The sequence below is a fragment of the Rhinatrema bivittatum genome, chromosome 3, assembly GCF_901001135.1.
Source record: "Rhinatrema bivittatum chromosome 3, aRhiBiv1.1, whole genome shotgun sequence".
NCBI classification, from domain to species: domain Eukaryota; kingdom Metazoa; phylum Chordata; class Amphibia; order Gymnophiona; family Rhinatrematidae; genus Rhinatrema; species Rhinatrema bivittatum.
Window position 1 is genome coordinate 2,144,532 of NC_042617.1, and position 18,265 is coordinate 2,162,796.

General features: G+C 42.2%; 1 protein-coding gene across 1 annotated transcript in view; it reads right to left on the reverse strand.

Annotated features, from left to right (window-relative positions):
- The window catches only part of LOC115088464 (cullin-9-like), a gene marked incomplete in the record, with an annotated part of 195,027 nt that overhangs the window by 47,336 nt on the left and 129,426 nt on the right, over positions 1-18,265 (reverse strand). The window contains 1 exon segment of the mRNA XM_029596738.1: positions 13,916-14,011. Within this exon segment, the coding sequence (XP_029452598.1) occupies positions 13,916-14,011 (96 nt within the window).

Here is an 18,265-nt window from a genome sequence, read left to right on the forward strand (position 1 = left end):
TAGGCATACAAATATGATGATGCTAATTGTACATTTATCCAGAAACTGACACCCCCCCCCATGTATTTATTTATTTAAATTCCTTTCTATAGCGTCGCTAAGTTATATACCATCGCAACGGTTTACATGTAGGCACATCAATTAATGTAGGTGGATGCGTACTATAGTCCATTCTAACAGGTGCCACAAAAGGTTCAGTTACAATAAATCATTAAAGACAATCAATTGTTTAGTGAAGTAGATCATGACCAGGTGTACCTGTAAGGTACTGTTCAGGGGTAAAAAACATATTTATAGTGTTTACAATTATGTTTATTGTGATATAGAGTTCATAGTCTATTATTTATTTATTTATTTTATTTAAATGATTTTATATACCGACAACCGTTTGCACATCGTGTCGGTTTACAAGTAACTTACAACCAAAGTATATATAGGCATTGCCTTTACAAGGAACAGTATGCAAGAGAACGTAGTAACAGAGCAAATAACTAGATAAATTGAATAGGGAGGGATTCAAGTTGGGAGTGACAAAGGGGGGGGCGGGGGGAGGGTGAAACAGTGACACAAAGGGTTAAGTTATGTACAGGGTTTAGAGAAACATTCGTTATGTACACTGGTTATATACAAAGTTATATGACCGTGAATATAGCACTCGTTGAGGTGAGGTTATATATGAGGTTATGTAACATAACATTCTTTATATACAAAGGTTAAGAGAAACATTTGTAATTCCTTACTGATTTTCTGAGTGGGAGGGAGAGGACGGGGGGGGGGGGGGGGAGGGCTAGAGGGGGAAAGTATTAGATGTAGGTCCTGAGATGGGGTGTTGGTAAGAGATGATGATAGGGTTAGAGTGTTAGTAAGTGATGATGATTGGGGGTATGCTTGGAGGAAAAGCCAGGTTATATTATTATTATAATGCACATTCTTAGAATACTGCTGTGTGCTGGTGCTCTTCTGCCTATTCCTGTATATTTTCTATTCTCCAGTCTCTTTATAAAATGCTTGTTTAAAAAGCCATGGTTTTAAACTTTTCTTAAAGGTTTTGAGATCTCTTTGTAATCTGATCTCTAGAGGCATTGTGTTCCAAAGTGTGGGGCCTGCTAATGATAAGGCCCTTTCTCTCACTTGGGTTAGTCTCGCTGTTTTTACTGAAGGAATGGTTAGAGTGCTTTATTTGCTGATCGAAGGTTTCTGTGTGGGACGTGCACTCGCAATGCTGTGTTTAGCCAGTCTGCTTTTTCATCATGTACCATACATAAACTAATACATAGGGCTTTGTATTTAATTCTGTGTTCAATAGGTAGCCAATGTAATACCGCCATGGTTTCAGTTATATGGTCCCTCCTCCTTTTTCCGGTTAGTATTCTAGCTGCTGTGTTTTGAAGTATTTGAAGTGGCCTTAATGTTGAATTCGGGAGTCCTAGTAAAAGGGCATTACAGTAGTCCGTGCTGGAGAAAACTAGTGCCTGAAGTACTGTTCTGAAATCAGCTAGTGTTAGTAGTGGTTTTAGTTTTCTGAGTACCGTGAGTTTTGCATAGCCTTCTTTTACTTTTGGCCCATGCTGTCACTCCATCTCTCTCTCCCTCTCTCAGTGCTCCCTCTCCCCATGATGTGAGAGAGAGAGACTGGTAGAGGAGGGGCATTGAGAGAGCACAAGATTGCTGAGGACAAGATGGGTAACAGGGGGTGAGTCTCTCAAATCTACTTCCACCCCCCCTAATCCTCAGTAGTTCAGAGCCCCTCCCCTGTCCCCAGCAGTGTCTCTCTCTCTCTCAAACCCCTTCCTTCCCACAACCCTCTGAAACATGCCACCAAGTCCTCCCAGAATCAATGCCAGCTACATAATATCTTGGGGCTCGAACCTATAGAAGTCCCCAGCAAAAGTTTGGTAACAGAACCAATCATGATTTCCAACCTCCCACCCCCAAGAACAATCCTGTCAAAACACATAATTGAACATTATACTTTTATAAAGCAAAATTGCTTACCTTGTAATAGGTGTTATCCCAGGACAGCAGGATGTAGTCCTCACATATGGATGTAGTCCTCACATATGGTGACATCAGTAATGGAGCCCTATACGGAAAAACTTCTGTCAAAGTTCCTAGAAACTTTTGACTGGCACAGTGTGCCCACTGAGCATGCCCAGCATGCCATGATATTCCTGGCCCCAGGGGTCTCCCTTCAGTCTTTTTTGTAGCAATTTGCGTTAGCCAAAAATAAAATAATAAAACGTATCGGACCCAACTCCGCGGGGTGGCGGGTGGGTTTCGTGAGGACTACATCCTGCTGTCCTGGGATAACACCTATTACAAGGTAAGCAATTTTGCTTTATCCCAGGACAAACAGGATGCTAGTCCTCACATATGGGTGATTAGCAAGCTACAGGCTGAGTCATTCTTGTATTGGACCAACAGTGTACAACTTGTGCAACAGGCACAACAACTGGCGTACCGTTGGGAAATATGAGGCAGCCTGAAATCACGAAAGGTTGGATGTGGAAGGAGTTGGAATTATACTGGAAACAAGTTCTTTAAGACAGATTGTCCATAGACTGAATCTTGTCGTCCTACCTTGTCGAGACAGTAGTGGACTGCAAAGGTGTGAAGAGATCTCCATGTTACTGCTTTACATACGTCAAGGATTGGCACTGAACGATAGTGTGCTACTGAGGTTGACATTGCCCTTACTGAATGTGCCTTTACGTGCCCTTGGAGAGGAAGGCCTGCTTTTTCATAACAAAACTGTATGCAATCTGCTAACCAGTTGGATAGAGTATGTTTACCCACTGCTTTACCTGGTTTGTTTGGATCATAAGATACAAAGAGTTGATTGGATTTCCTATGGACTGTAGTGCGGTCTAAGTAAAATGCAAGCGCATGCTTAAGTCCAAGGTATGTAAGGCCCTTTCACCTTTGTGAGAGTGAGGTCTTGGGAAGAATGTGGGTAAAACTATGGATTGGTTCAAGTGGAATTCCGTGACTACCTTGGGAAGGGATTTTGGATGTGTACGTAGAACCACTCTGTCATGTAGGACTTTTGTATAGGGTGAGTATGTGACAAGTGCTTGTAACTCACTAACCCTTTTAGCCGACATAATGGCTATGAGGAAGATAGTTTTCCATGTAAGAAATTTGAGATCGCAGGAATCTATGGGTTCGAAAGGAGAACGCCATGAGTCTTGTTAAAACCAAATTCAGGTCCCATTCAGTGACTGGTGGTCGAATTGGTGGTTTAAGGTGTGTTAGCCCTCTCATAAATCTACTGACGAGAGGTTGCGTTGAAATAGGCGCATCTCCCATTTTGTTATGGTAAGCTGAGATTGCACTTAAATGTACTTGTACAGATGAAGTCTGGAGACCAGAGTCTGAAAGATGGCATAAATAGTCTAATAGGGAAGTTGTAGAGCAGGAGAAAGGATCAATACTCTTTTGCCTGCACCACAAAGTAAACCTTTTCCATTTCGAAGAGTAGTTCTTTCGTGTTGAAGGTTTACATGAAGCTAAAAGCACTTGAGATACATTGGATGAAAGATTGAGTAGCTGTAAAATCAAGCTTTCAACATCCATGCTGTCAGGGATAGGGATTGAAGGTTGGGATGGCGCAACTGACCCTGATCCTGAGTTATGAGAGTGGGAGCTACTCCCAGGCGAATTGGATCCTTGATCGAGAGGTCTAGAAGTGTGGGAAACATACTTGTCGAGGCCAATATGGGGCTATGAGTATCATGGTCCCCTTGTCCTGTTGTAGCTTCACTAGAGTTTTGGTTATGAGCGGTATCGGAGGATACGCGTATAGAAGGCCTGATTTCCAAGGGCGAGCAAAGGCATCCTTGGCTGGCTGGTTTTTCTGTTTGTGTAGAGAACAGAATTTGTCCACTTTGTGATTCAGATGAGACGCAAAGAGGTCTATGGTTGGTTGTCCCCAACGTTGAAATATCTTGGTCATTACGAAGGGGTCGAGAGACCACTCATGAGGTTGGAAGTGACAACTGAGGCTATCTGCCACTACGTTGTGAATGCCTGCCAGATAAGTGACCCAGAGAAACATTGAGTGTGTTAGGGCCCAGTCCCAAATCTGTGCAGCTTCTTGACAAAGGAGATACGAGCCCGTACCTCCCTGTTTGTTGATGTACCACATGGCAACTGTGTTGTCTGTTTGTATGAGAACAGTCTTGTGTGAAAGGCAGTCCTTGAACGCATGTAGCACATAAAGTATAGCTCGAAGCTCTAGGAAGTTTATCTGAAAAGTTGCTTCGAGTTTCGTCCAAGTACCTTGGGTCTGTAGATGGCCAATGTGTGCTCCCCAGCCTGAGGAGGATGCATCTGTAGTTAATGTCACTTGCACAATTGGTTGTTGGAAAGGTAGGCCCTTGAGCAAGTTGTCCATGTTTGTCCACCAGAGGAGCGAGGAGTGTAGTTCTTGAGTTACTCGAACAGGGAAAGACATTTGTTGAATGGCTTGTATCCATTGACTTTTGAGCATCCATTGAGTGAGTCTCATAACTAATTTGGCCATAGGAGTGACGTGGACTGTGGAGGCCATGTGACCCAAGAGGGTGAGACATTGATGCGCTGTTATTTGTGTGCGTGCTCGAAGAGAGCCGGTTAACGAGGCTAGTGCCTGTGCACGGTCCTTTGGTAGGAAGGCTCTTGCTGCTATAGTGTTTAACTCTGTTCCAATGAACTGTAACCTGTGAGACGGTGTGAAGTGGGATTTCTGGTAGTTGATGAGGAATCCCAAGGAATGGAGAAGATTTATTGTGAGCTGGAGAGAACTGAGAGTTCCTTGTTGTGTTTGACTCCTGATGAGCCAATCGTCTAGATAGGGAAATACGTGCATGCCCTGCCTGTGCAAGTGAGCCGCTGCCACTGATAGACACTTTTTGAACACTCGAGGTGCTGAGGCAAGGCCGAATGGTAGTACCTTGTATTGGAAATGTTGAGTACCCACGAGGAATCGTAGATACTTGCGATGAGGAGAGAATATGGGAATGTGAGCGTAAGCATCTTGAAGATCCAGAGAACAGAGCCAATCTCCCTTTTGAAGTAGAGTTAACATGGTGCCTAGAGAAACCATCCTGAATTTTTCTTTTTTCAGAAATTTGTTGAGATTTCTGAGGCCTAGGATTGGACGTAGAACTCCGGTTTTCTTTGGAATGAGGAAATAACGGGAGTAGAAGCCTCTGCCCTGCTGAGGCCGGGGAACTGGTTCCACGGCCCCGGCTCTCAGAAGGGTGGATAATTTTGTTTGTTGAATTGTGGATTGGTCTTTTATTGTCCAAAACGAAGTGGGAGGAGCGTTGTTTGGTATAGTGAGAAAATCCAAGTGGTACCCCTGAGATGTGATGGAAAGTACCCACTGGTCTGTGGTTATGAATGACCAATTGTGATGGAAGAATGTGATCCGACCACCCACTGGTATGTGTGGTACCGGATTGGTAGAGAGGCTGCTGTTCCCTGGAATCACTTCAAAACCCCAATGTGGATACTGTCTGTGGAGGGGGTTGTGGTCTGGTTGTTCTTGACTGCCTAGGTTGTGACCGTTGAGGTGGTCTAGATGAATGCCCACGTGTAGGAGGAGGATAATATCTTCTCGGCCTGTAGTAAGGATGCTTAGCCTCTTTCCTTGGGAGTCTCTTTGATGATTGAGACTCTTGAGGTATAGATGACAATTGTTTGAGAGTTTCAGAATGTTCTTTCAACAGAGAAACTGCTTCTTTAACTTTATCGCCAAATACGTTCTCCCCTACACAAGGGAGATCTGCTAATTTGTCTTGTATTTCGGGTCTTAGGTCAGATGCCTTAAGCCAGACCCATCGTCGAGCACTAATACCATTGGCCGACATCCTGGATGCAGTTTCAAATGAGTCGTATGCTGCACGAACCTCATGTTTGCCTGGTTCTAGGCCTTTATGAATGATGGTTGTAAAGGAATCTTGAAGTTGCTGGGGGAGATCCTCAGAGAGTTCCTGTAATTGTTTCCATAGGTTCCGCTGGTATTGAGTCATATACAATTGGTAGGCAGCAATCCTGGATACCAACATAGAACCTTGAAACATTTTTCTACCAAGGTTGTCTAGGAACCTATTATCTTTGCCTGGTGGGGTTGAAGAGTGAGTTTTCACTCTTTTTGATTTTTTCTGTGCTGACTCAACTACCACTGATTGGTGAGGTAATTGAGTCTTTTGAAACCCCGGGATGTGTTGGACAAAGTATGTTGCATCTATTCTTTTGTTGATTGGAGGGATGGAACAGGGATGTTCCCATAACCTGTGCAATAACTCTACTAGCACTTCGTGGACTGGAACTGCCAAAACATCCTTGGGTGGGTCCACAAATTGCAGCACTTCTAATGTCTTTTGTCTGGAATCATCCTCAGTGTGTAATTGGAAAGGGATGGTGTCTGCCATCTCCTTGACAAAGTTGGAGAATGAAAGATCCTCCGGAGGAGAACGTCTTCTCTCTTCTGGAGGTGATGGTTCAGAGAGGACTTCCTCTGAGGATGTGTCTGTATCTGTATCTTGCCAAGTGTCCAGTGTATGAGGATGAAGAGGTGTAGAAGGTGTATACTCCCTTGGCCTCGATGTATGTTCCAACGGTTTAGATGGAAGTAATGGTGATATTGGTGGATGAGGGTGTGGAATCCCCAATGGATCGGGGATTAGCTCTGAAGGTGGAAGTTCCCTTGGAATATCCTCTCCAGTGGGTGGTGGTATTGTTGGTTCTGGAGATATTATCGGAATGGCACCGATAATAGTGTCTAGTTTTGCCAAAACCGGTGCAAAGACAGACAAATCCAATGTATATTATAATCTTTATTCCCCCTTTCTTATTTCCAAACTCCAAGTTTACACGTCCCTGTTATAATGTAACTTTATTCTCCTTCAATTTGTCTACTGTTTGGTTGGTTACAGTTTCTACTTGTTCGATGTGAACCGGGTTGATTTGATTTGTATCAAGAAATCCGGTATATAAAAGCCTTCAATAAATAAATAAATCAGGCATTGGCATCGACGGCATCGAGGGCGGTGGCGCTGGTGGCATCGAAGGAATCGTCGATGGTATCGGCAAGTTCATGGGAACTGGCATTGGTGGAATCGGTGATGTCGACGGTGGTATCGGCAGGTTCATGGGAACCGGCGTCGACGGCATCGGTGGTGTCGATGGTTTTGGCGATGGCCTCGATGGCTGAGTTGGCATCGCACCGAGGAGTGCATCCTGTACTGCCTGGCGGATATAGTCGTCCAGTTCCGCCCACATAGCTGATGATCGATACTGACCTGAACGACGACGTAGATGGGGTTGGCGATGCCCTATCCCCTGCCTCATCGGGTGCTCGCTTTTTTTAGCACGACTTTGCGAATCGCTCCAGCCGGAGACGATTGTGTGGATGTTGACGTCTAAGGCATCAATTGTAAATGGAACAAGTGCTCCATTTTCTCCATCCGAAGTTTTCTCCCTTTTGGCGTCATTTCAGCACACTTTAGACAAGTTAACACGGCTTGCTTTTCTCCAACACACAACACACATTCTAAGTGTGGGTCTGTAATGGACATATTACGGCAGCAGATCGGGCATTTTTTGAAACCCGAGGCCATATTTAAGTCGGACAGCCATCGACGACTTGAAGGCCAAAAAGACGGTACGGAACCGGCAAAATGGATAGAAAAACTTACCGCGATGTTATACACGGGAGACCCCTGCGGTTCTAAGGTTTTTCCTAAGTTTTTACAAACTTTTTTATGAGGTAAATTTTACCTCAGAGGACTCCCCTGCCTCTGGAACCAGCTGAGGCATTCTGACTAATTTTTCACTTTTCTCCCAGGTTTTTTGCTTTTACTCTCTCCCTTGCAGGTCTCTTCTTGTGCTGCCGAGCCCTGCAGGACTTCCTGGCTGTGTTCCTCCCCCCCTGGGGACGTGGCTGACGTCAGCAGGGGCTCTCTGAGGATAAAAGACAGCCAGGGACCCGGCAGGCACCACGCGCCGGTGGCGCGCACCGAGGGGCGCAACAAAGGGGCAGGCCCCTTTGTACGCCCCTTCGTACAGCCCCTAGTACACCCAGAGAGATAAAAAAAAATGGATACAGACCAACAGCTACCTGACAACAGGACTTTATCAACGACCACAAGCTCCACTTCCACTTTCACCATCCAAGTATGCACAGGAAATGGTAAGTATGCAAACACAAAGAAGCATCAACACAAACACCATCACAGCACTAATGAACAAAGGGATACAACTACAAATAACCTAATTCCAGTAACACGTACCATCAGTACCAAATTAAACAGCATACTGTTTAATGATCTCTTTTCTTCTAGTTAACGCACAATCAGTAACAAAAACATTTCCCATCATAACAGACCTGCTATATGACACAAAACCTAATTTTATAGCAATAACAGAATCATGGCTAAAAAAATCAGATGTAGTTCTAAAGAATCAACTACCAAACAAAAACTACGAGGTCTTCTCGATCCCAAGAATAAATAAAAGAGGAGGCGGATTGTTATTAATCATTGAAAAAATATTTAAAACTAAATTACTCTCAATCAAAACACCAATGAATCATGAAATTGCCCTTTTTGATACTAATCATTTTCAAATCTGCCTGGTATACTGCCCTCCCAGTCTCCTCGAGCTAAATATCTCCCCACTAATAGAATTTTTCACAACTCATCTAAATCCCTCTAAACCCACCATAATATTAGGTGACTTTATTCTACACATGGATGCCCTCCCCCTATCCAATACCTGCCAAACACTATTAGACATAATGACTGCACTAGGTTTTAAATTGATCACAGACAAACCAACGCATAAAGCAGGCCACTCATTAGATCTAACCTTTATTAACAGTAGCCTCCTTGAAAACATAAAAACAGAATACAACAAATCCCATGGTCAGACTACTTCCTCATTAACTCCCGGATAAAGCACAAAGGACCCATAAAAAAAACAGAACATAGAACCAGCCGAATTCTCATACCGCCCCCCTTATAACACTGAAACTCTTAAAGACAAACTATCCAAAGAATTAACACATATCAACTACGTAGATAGCACAACGCTACAACTGACTGGCTAAACAGAATAACTTCTTTAGCTAACAAACTAAATCCTCCACAAACGGCCCGCATTAAAGAACCAAAGTCAAACAATCCATGGTACAGTGAACAAATCAAAGAAGTAAAACGGATACTTAGAAAAAAAGAAAAAGAAGAAAAACAACAAATCAACCGAGAATCTAAGTACAGAAAACAACTAGCATACTACAAAAAAACAATCTTAGACACAAAAAAAAAATACTACAGCTCAAAAATAGAAAAATTTGCAAACAACACCAGAACCCTATTTAATATAGTAAACAACCTAACATGCGACAACACTATTAATCATCTAACCCTACAAGAAAATCAATGCAATGATGTAGCCCAATTCTTTAAAGACAAAATTGAGAATCTAAGGAAAAAAATCCCCGTAACTACAAAACAAGAGATTAGGATGCCCATTAGAGACATCAGTATCTGGTCTGAATTTGAGGAGGTATCACACCCTGAAGTAGAAAAAATGATTAGGCAATTAAACCCTGCTACCCACAAAAGCGACACCATACCCATTACAAAACTTAAAAAAATAGCCGACACAATAACCCCAACATTAACTAAAATCATCAACCTCTCACTAGACGAAGGAGTAATGCCGGATACCTTGAAAGGAGCCATAATCAAGCCAATTATTAAGAAAAAGAACCTTGACCCCTTAAATCTTAGCAACTACAGACCAGTCTCCAACTTACCCCTAATAGCCAAACTAAACGAAAAATCAGTTCAAAAACAACTATCGAACCACCTTGAAAATAACAACATACTATATCCAGCACAACATGGATTCCGCAAACAATACTGTACAGAAACATTGCTATTAGCTCTATCAGACAATATCTTAAGAGGATTCGATACAGGAACACACTACATTCTGGTTCTATTAGATCTCTCTGCAGCATTTGACACTTTAAATCACAGAATACTAATCAATAGACTGAAAGAAATAGGACTCACTAACAAAACACTAAAATGGTTCGAGTCATACTTAAACAATAGATGTTTTCAGGTACAAATCAAAAACGCACTTTCAGATAAAGTCAAACTGCTAACTGGTGTCCCACAGGGATCAGCCCTATCTGCAACACTCTTTAACATCTACCTCCTCCCAGTATGTCACTTACTAGCAGGACTGGGAATCATACATTACATTTACGCAGATGATATACAATTACTGTTACCCATTCCAAACACCATTGAAGAAACAATGAAACTAGCCAATATGTACCTAGAAATAATCAAACAGCTCCTAAACCAGATGGAATTGGTAATAAACATTGACAAAATTGAATTCTTACACCTTGAATGTAAAAACACTCACCACACACAACCAACATTCACAATCAAAAATATTCAAACCACCGAGTTAGCAACAAAAGTTAGGGATCTAGGAGTAATAATTGACCCTGAGCTAAACATGAAACAACACATCTCACAGAAAATAAAAGAAGGTTATGCAAAACTAATGATCCTAAGAAGACTAAAACCTCTATTAACGATTAACAATTTTCGCACAGTTCTACAAGCAATGATATTCGCTAGCACAGATTATTGTAACTCCCTGCTTTTAGGACTACCCCAATCTACAATTCGACCTCTGCAAATACTGCAAAATTCCGCTGCCAGAGTTTTGACAGGCAAAAAAAAGAGTGACCATATTACAGGAACACTTGCTGAACTCCACTGGCTCCCAATTGAACAAAGAATACAATATAAAGCACTTTGCATAATCCATGATGATAAAGCCAACTGGCTTAACACGGCACTGCGCGTGCACCACAAAGAAACCTGAAATCTGCAAATAAAGCTCTACTAACTGTCCCCTCTGTCATATCAGCACATCTCACGCAAGTAAGGGAAAGAGCACTGTCACTGGCTGGTCCTGTACTCTGGAATACCAAGCCACTCGAAATAAGACTACAGACACATCTGAAATTATTCAACACTAATCTGAAAACCTGGCATTTTATAAAGATAAAGAAAAGGAGAAAAATAGTTGGGCGATAAGGATGCACCAAGCTAGAAGTTATTAGTAACCTACATAAGCATATTAATGTTAAAATCAAGCTGCCCAATTTGTTCCTAACAATCAGGTTTAACTTACACACCTAGTTTATTATTTTAAATTGTTACCGTACTATGATGGCACACGAGTAATTTGTAATCTATACCACCCATATTTCTCTTTATTGTGCCCTTCTGTGAATCGTTGTGATGGTATTTAACTTAACGATGGTATAGAAAATTTTTAAATAAATAAATAATGCCCGCGAGGCTAATGGCTCCGCGGAAAAAAGAAGACTGAAGGGAGACCCCTGTGGCCAGGAATATCATGGCATGCTCAGTGGGCACACTGTGCCACTCAAAAGTTTCTAGAAACTTTGACAGAAGTTTTTCCGTATGTGGCTCCATTACTGATGTCACCCATATGTGAGGACTAGCATCCTGCTTGTCCTGAGATAACGTAAACTTTAAATTAATATTCAAATTCTAGTGTCACTTTAGCAACCACAAAAATGCTCTCTACTGCCAGGCACAGTGAGGGAGTACAAAACATCAGAAAATAAGTTGTGCCATGCTGGGTTAGACCAAAGGTCCATCGAGCCCAACATCCTGTCTCCAGCAGTGGCTAATCTGGGTCATTAGGAAGTGTTCAGCAGACCCCAACGTGTAGCTCCAGTTCTATTGCTCACTCCCAGGGATAAGAGGTGGTTTTCCCCTACCTACCTGGCTAATAACTGTTTTTGGAACAGTTGTCAGCTTCTTTTAAACCAGACTATAACAGATGCCTTGACCACTTCCTCCAGCAACAAATTCCACAGCTCAATTGTGCACTTAACGAATGCAGACAGCAAGGAAAAGCCAGCAGTGCAGGCCCTAGAACCCTAATACACCTCCAAATGGGAAAACAGAACAAGCTGAAGTGCTACAGATCCCTACACAGAGCAAACCGACCTTTACCTAATACAGAGTAAGTGACCACAAACTAAAACAGAATTATGTAGACAAAAGTTAAACAGGAAACCCCAAGAAGCCATCTTTGGAAAAAAAGAAACAGAAATGCATTTTCTCCTGCACCAAACAAAATATAAAGGTATCAGAGATGCACATTACCAAAATTAACATATTGGAGTCAGAGAGATACTGAAGGATCGCAGGTGGCACACCAGGTAATCTAGGGGGTGCTTTCAGCTTTTCTCTGACTCCATCTGCTGGAAGGGAGGCATAACCCAGCAGTCTGGACTGATCCTGGTACGTACAGGGAAATTAACATATTCCAGTCATTAAATTGCAAATAAAATGCTTTTTTTCTCCCTTTATTGTCTAAGCATCTTAATTTTCTTATTGCATTGGACCCAAATTCTCTCCCATGTTCCTCTATCTTCTTTTAACTCTTTTTCCAGGGTTTCCTTTCTTTTTTTTTTTTTCTTTTTTTTTTTTATAATTTAACTTTTTATTTGGGCAAACGATAATATACATGCCAGTAATTTTCATATAGCTACATCTCCGCAGAGACAGTCAGATTATCCAAAGATTTTTATACTCCCAGCCTGCCCCCCCCCCTTACCCCCTACCTAGTATACAGCAAATATCTTTTCTAGTATATTGTCGCAATGAAACAGCATATCCCACATGAACAGTAACAAAGTATGTAGATATGTAAAAGAAAATTATTCCTTACCTGCTAACTTTCGTTCCTGTAGTACCAGGATCAGTGCAGTAAGTGGGTTATCTCCCCCTTCCAGCAGATGGAGTCAGAGAGAACTTTGAAGGGTGCTTCCTTATAAGGTAGTGCACCCTCTACTAATCCTCAGTATTCCCTGTACGTACCAGGATCAGTCCAGACAGTGGGTTATCTCCCCTTCCAGCAGATGGAGTCAGATAGAACTTTGAAGGATGCTTCCTTATAAGGCAGTGCACCCTCTACTAATCCTCAGTATTCCCTGTATGTACCAGGATCAGTGCAGACAGTGGGTTATCTCCCCTTCCAGCAGATGGAGTCAGAGAGAACTTTGAAGGATGCTTCCTTTTAAGGCAGTGCACCCTCTACTAATCCTCAGTATTCCCTGTACGTACCAGGATCAGTGCAGACAGTGGGTTATCTCCCCCTTCCAGTAGATGGAGTCAGAGAGAACTTTGAAGGATGCTTCCTTATAAGGTAGTGCTCCCTCTACTAATCCTCAGTATTCCCTGTACGTACCAGGATCAGTGCAGACAGTGGGTTATCTCCCCCTTCCAGCAGATGGAGTCAGAGAGAACTTTGAAGGATGCTTCCTTATAAGGCAGTGCACCCTCTACTAATCCTCAGTATGGAGTATATCAAAGCAAAAGGAAAATCAGGATGGATCAAGAACAATAGAATTAAGTAACAAATAACAGTGTGCAAAAGGCACAAAACAGTGTCAAACAGCAAACTTGCAGAATGAACCATTAACCAGCCAATTCAGATCTCCACTTTTACACCATTCCCCAGAGCCTCCAACATCCAATCTACCCCACTCTGGAGTTTCCATTCTCCCCATGAAGTCTCCACTCCCTAGTCCCTAAGCTTTCATTTAGTTCTTCATCAGAGCTCTTTTTATTCCTTGGAGTCCCCACTTTCTAGAGCTTTCACCTTACACCCTTCACCACCTTCCTCTGTGCTCCAGCATAGACGAGCAGTTGATCTAACCCTCCAACTTCTAGCCGCAGGTGTTTTTCCTACCCCTCCCATTCAAATGTCTCCCCTTTATACTGTGTATAGGCAGGACTCCTATATGATGGAGGGCCCCAAAGCTCCTGTACGTACAAGACAGACAGACCTGCTGACAGCGCTTTATTCTGATCTGGATGACTGGCCAATATTGTGCCATCTTCTCCAGAACAATAACTTGGCTGGCTGTGGAAGGGACATCCACCTGTGTAGGAAGATAAAGAAAAGTTCTATTCAGATCTTTCAAAATGCTGAATGTATCCCATCAGGAACAAACTTTAGTTTTAACTTTTATTAAACTGTATAATTTGAAAGTGGGGTGTGTTTTTGCCTTTTGCTTGAGATGTGAAGTGCTGACAGGTGGTGTACTTCACATGACACTTGAGTGCCATCTTTCAAAACTTCAGACATTAAACTTACAACTGCAAACAAGCAACTTGAGATTCAGAGTGGTACTGAAGTTCTCATGGCAAGCAATAGAAACCCACTAGCAGAAAGAATTTCCTTTCATTTTTTTATATTTCTTTATGAGTTTTATATCTTGACATGAGATAAAACAAAAAGAAATAATAGATAATAGGATATTTCAAATTTCAATGAAACATCACACAAGAAAGTATCACAAGTCCCCATTTATTAAAAGAAACAAAGCAGAAAACAATAAAAGCAATAATTCCTGTCACATGTTGTGCAAGCATTGACCCACCAACCCAGATTATAATCCAACTAACAAGTGTCTCGCCCATCAGAAAGGCTTCCAAATAGTGAGAAACCCAACTAGTCCTTGTTTCATGATTCAGCAAGTTTTCCAAATGGAGAAGAACCCAACTAACCTGTGCCTCGTCCATCGGAAAGGCTTCTAAATGGAGAAAAACCCAAGTAATTTGTGTCTTATCCATCAGAAAAGCTTCCAAATGGAGAGGAACCCAACTAACCTGTGTCTCGTCCATCAGAAAGGCTTCCAAAAGGAGAGGAACCCACCTAACCTGTGTCTCGTCCATCGAAAAGGCTTCCAAATGAAAAAGAAGCCAACTAACCTGTGTCTCGTCCATCAGAAAGGCTTCCAAAAGGAGAGGAACCCACCTAACCTGTGTGTCGTTCATCAGAAAGGCTTCCAAAAAGAGAGGAACCCACCTAACCTGTGTCCAATCCATCGGAAAGGCTTCCAAATGAAGAAGAACCCAACTAACCTGTGTCTTGTCCATCAGAAAGGCTTCCAAATGGAGAGGAACCCAACTAACCAGTGTCTTGTCTATCAATGGAGAGGATGAACTAAAACACATTTCTCTGCTGAACCACCTCTCATTTACCAGGGAATTCAGTTAGCAGGAAGCTTAAATATTAAGAACACATTGCTTCCTTCCTATCTGAGTCTCCCTGCAAATGTCTGGAAATATCTGAATTTTCTGACCACAGAATAAACTACTTTCATAGTTAAAGTACTACTGAAACAGAAGATCTTTGTCAGAATCAAGTACAAATGATTAAACAGTACCTGAAGGGTAATTTTATCACGTGAAGACAGAAAAAAACTGAGATAATTGGTACTATCAAATGCAGCAAACAGATCAGCACGACAGTCTTTGAGATTAGGAAACTTGTTTAAATGAGGCACATAACAGCTGGAAAGAAAACGTTCCTCAGAAGAGAACTGAATGTGATGATATCTATAACTCTAAATTGATCCAAGTCCTCAAATTTAACTGAAGCACCAGAAGAATATACACATCATTGAGAGGTTTCCAGACAAGTCACTGCTCTCCATATGTCCTGCAAAGAAATATCAGGGGGTTCAGAGAGACAGTCTGCCCCGTCCTTAAGAGCTGAAGCATTTAGAGGAGGTACAGGCAAAGGAATGGGGACCCAGGTAACACCTGGTCCTCATTATCTAAAGCAGTGGTTCTCAACCTTTTTCCCATCGTGACGCACCTGACAGGCCACGCTCACATGTCTGACACACTGCTCATTACAATTCACAGCGGAAATAAAAAAATAAAGGCCCAGTATTATTTTTATTGTTAAGAATGACACAAGGGAAAGATACATATTGTATCTGAACAGAAATTGCATAAATAGTAAACTTCCCACACCAAAACAGCATCAATTTCCAGCACTTAAACAGTAACCACCTTACCTAAGAAAAGGCAACAGTGAAAATATTACACCAGGCCTTAAGACACCAATACATCTCCTATTAGGAAAACGGACCAAGCCCGACACAGTAACTACACGCCAGCAGAAAACCTCACCTGAATCACATGTGCTGACCCTCACCTAACATAGAATAAAGAGACCAAAACGCATAACAAGAAGCATGCAGACAGAAACTGAATTGGAAACTGCAACAAGCCAGAGTCTCTGTATGCAGTGCAACAAAGGGAAAAAGAAACATCACCAGTCCTTATTTATTTTTATTTTATTTGGCATTTTTATATACCGACAACCGTTTGCACATCGTATCGGTTTACAATTAACTTAGCGCTAATAGGCAAAGGCCTTTACATGGAACAGTAACTATAGTTAACAGCGAAAACAAGAAGCAATAACCGAATGAGGAAAACTAGTTTACAAAACTTTACAAAAAAATAATCAGAGAACAGAGTCACAAATATTTCAGCTAACAATCATGTGGAGGGATTGGCGGATGGGTAGGCCTGTAAAAAGAGCCATGTTTTTAGTTTCTTTTTGAATTTAGGGGTGATGTCTCTGTACACAGATCTGGAGGGAGGGAGTTCCAAAGGGTGGGGCCGGCGAGGGAAAAGGCTCTCTTCATTGTGGAGATCAGTTTGTAGGGTTTAACAGAGGGAGTGCGGAGAGTTCATTGAAGGGCAGGACGGGTGGGTCTTGTGGAGAAGCGAGGAAGGAGAGGGGGGGGCAGAGCCAGTGGAGGTTTTCATTAGTAATGCTCTTGTGGATGAGAGATCGTGTTTTGAACAGGATACGTGATTGGATTGGTAGCCAGTGGAGCTGGATGAGGGTTGGTGTGATGTGGTCTCTTTTTCTAGTGTTAGAAAGAATATGTGCTGTGGCGTTCTGTAGAAGTTGCAAAGGTTTGGTGTGGTTGGAGGGGAGGCCAAGGAGGAGAGCATTACAGTAATCAATTTTGGAGAATATGATAGACTGGAGTACTGTGCGAAAATCTGAGAAATGCAGAAGGGGTCTGAGTTTTTTTTGATAGTTTGTAGTTTGAAGTAGCAGTCACTTAGGAGAGATTTGATGTAGGGTTCGAAGGAGAGTTGGTTGTCAAGGAGAACACCCAGGTTACGGGTGTGTGAGTGGAAGGTAGTGGAAGAGGGAGATGGGGGAAGAGGCAGAAGAGGGAGTTTAGAGGAAATGATAAGGAGTTCTGTTTTTTGAGGGTTGAGGGCAAGATGCATGTCAATGAGGAGTTTGTTGATGGCGGTAAGGCATGAATCCCAGTTTTGGAGAGCGGATTGGAGAGAGTCAGAGAAGGGGAAGAGAATTTGCACATCATCTACGTAGATGAAGTGTTTGATGCCAAGGTTAGTTAGGAGGGTGGTGAGGGGAAGCATGTAAATGTTGAATAAGGTTGAGGATAGAGAGGAGCCCTGGGGAACACCCTGATCCAAAAATTATAAAACAAATCAAGAAATATAAAATCAGTAGCAGTAAAACCATATTTCAAAACAGCTGATGAATGGAATACCCAATAATTAAAAACTCATATAAAAAATTTCTAGATACCAATAAAATATTTCAAAATAGCAGACACAAAGACCCAGTAATGAAAAATGATACAAAAAATGTTTTGCTCTGCATACCTGGGAACGTTTTATATCCAGGTGCCCTGAGATTGTTTTGAATTAGCAGGAGGTGGGGTGGTTTGCTTGGAACTTTCTCCTCTCTCAGTCACATACCAGCGCTCTCTCTCACACTGGCTCTCAATTACACACCTATACACATGCTTTTTCTCTCTCACTTATATAGGCTCTTAATTACACATTTACACACATGCTGTCTATCTTTTCAGGCTTACACACACACACACACAGGCTTTCAATCACATACATACATGCTGTCTTTTTCTCTCACACACAGACTCTCATTCACATGCTTACAAACATGCTCTCTTTCTCTCATTTACACACAGGCTCTCAATCACATACTCACATGCTCCCTCACCTAAACCAGCTCTCAATCACACACAGACACACAGGCTCTCTCTCTTACTTATACACACAGGCTCTTAATCATATATACACATGATCTCAATCATACACACATAGGCAGGGCGCGCAGTAACTTCCGGTACTGCGCGCCCAAGACATATATATGTCTAAGATATGGCTTCCTTCAACCATCGGGCAATAGTGGCTTTAGTTGCCTTATGTCCTTTCTTAGGACCACTCCATAAGACAAACAGATGATCAGACAAACGAAAAGCATTAGTGACCTCCAGATAGCAAAGCAGAATCCGCCACACATCTAATCTTCGCAA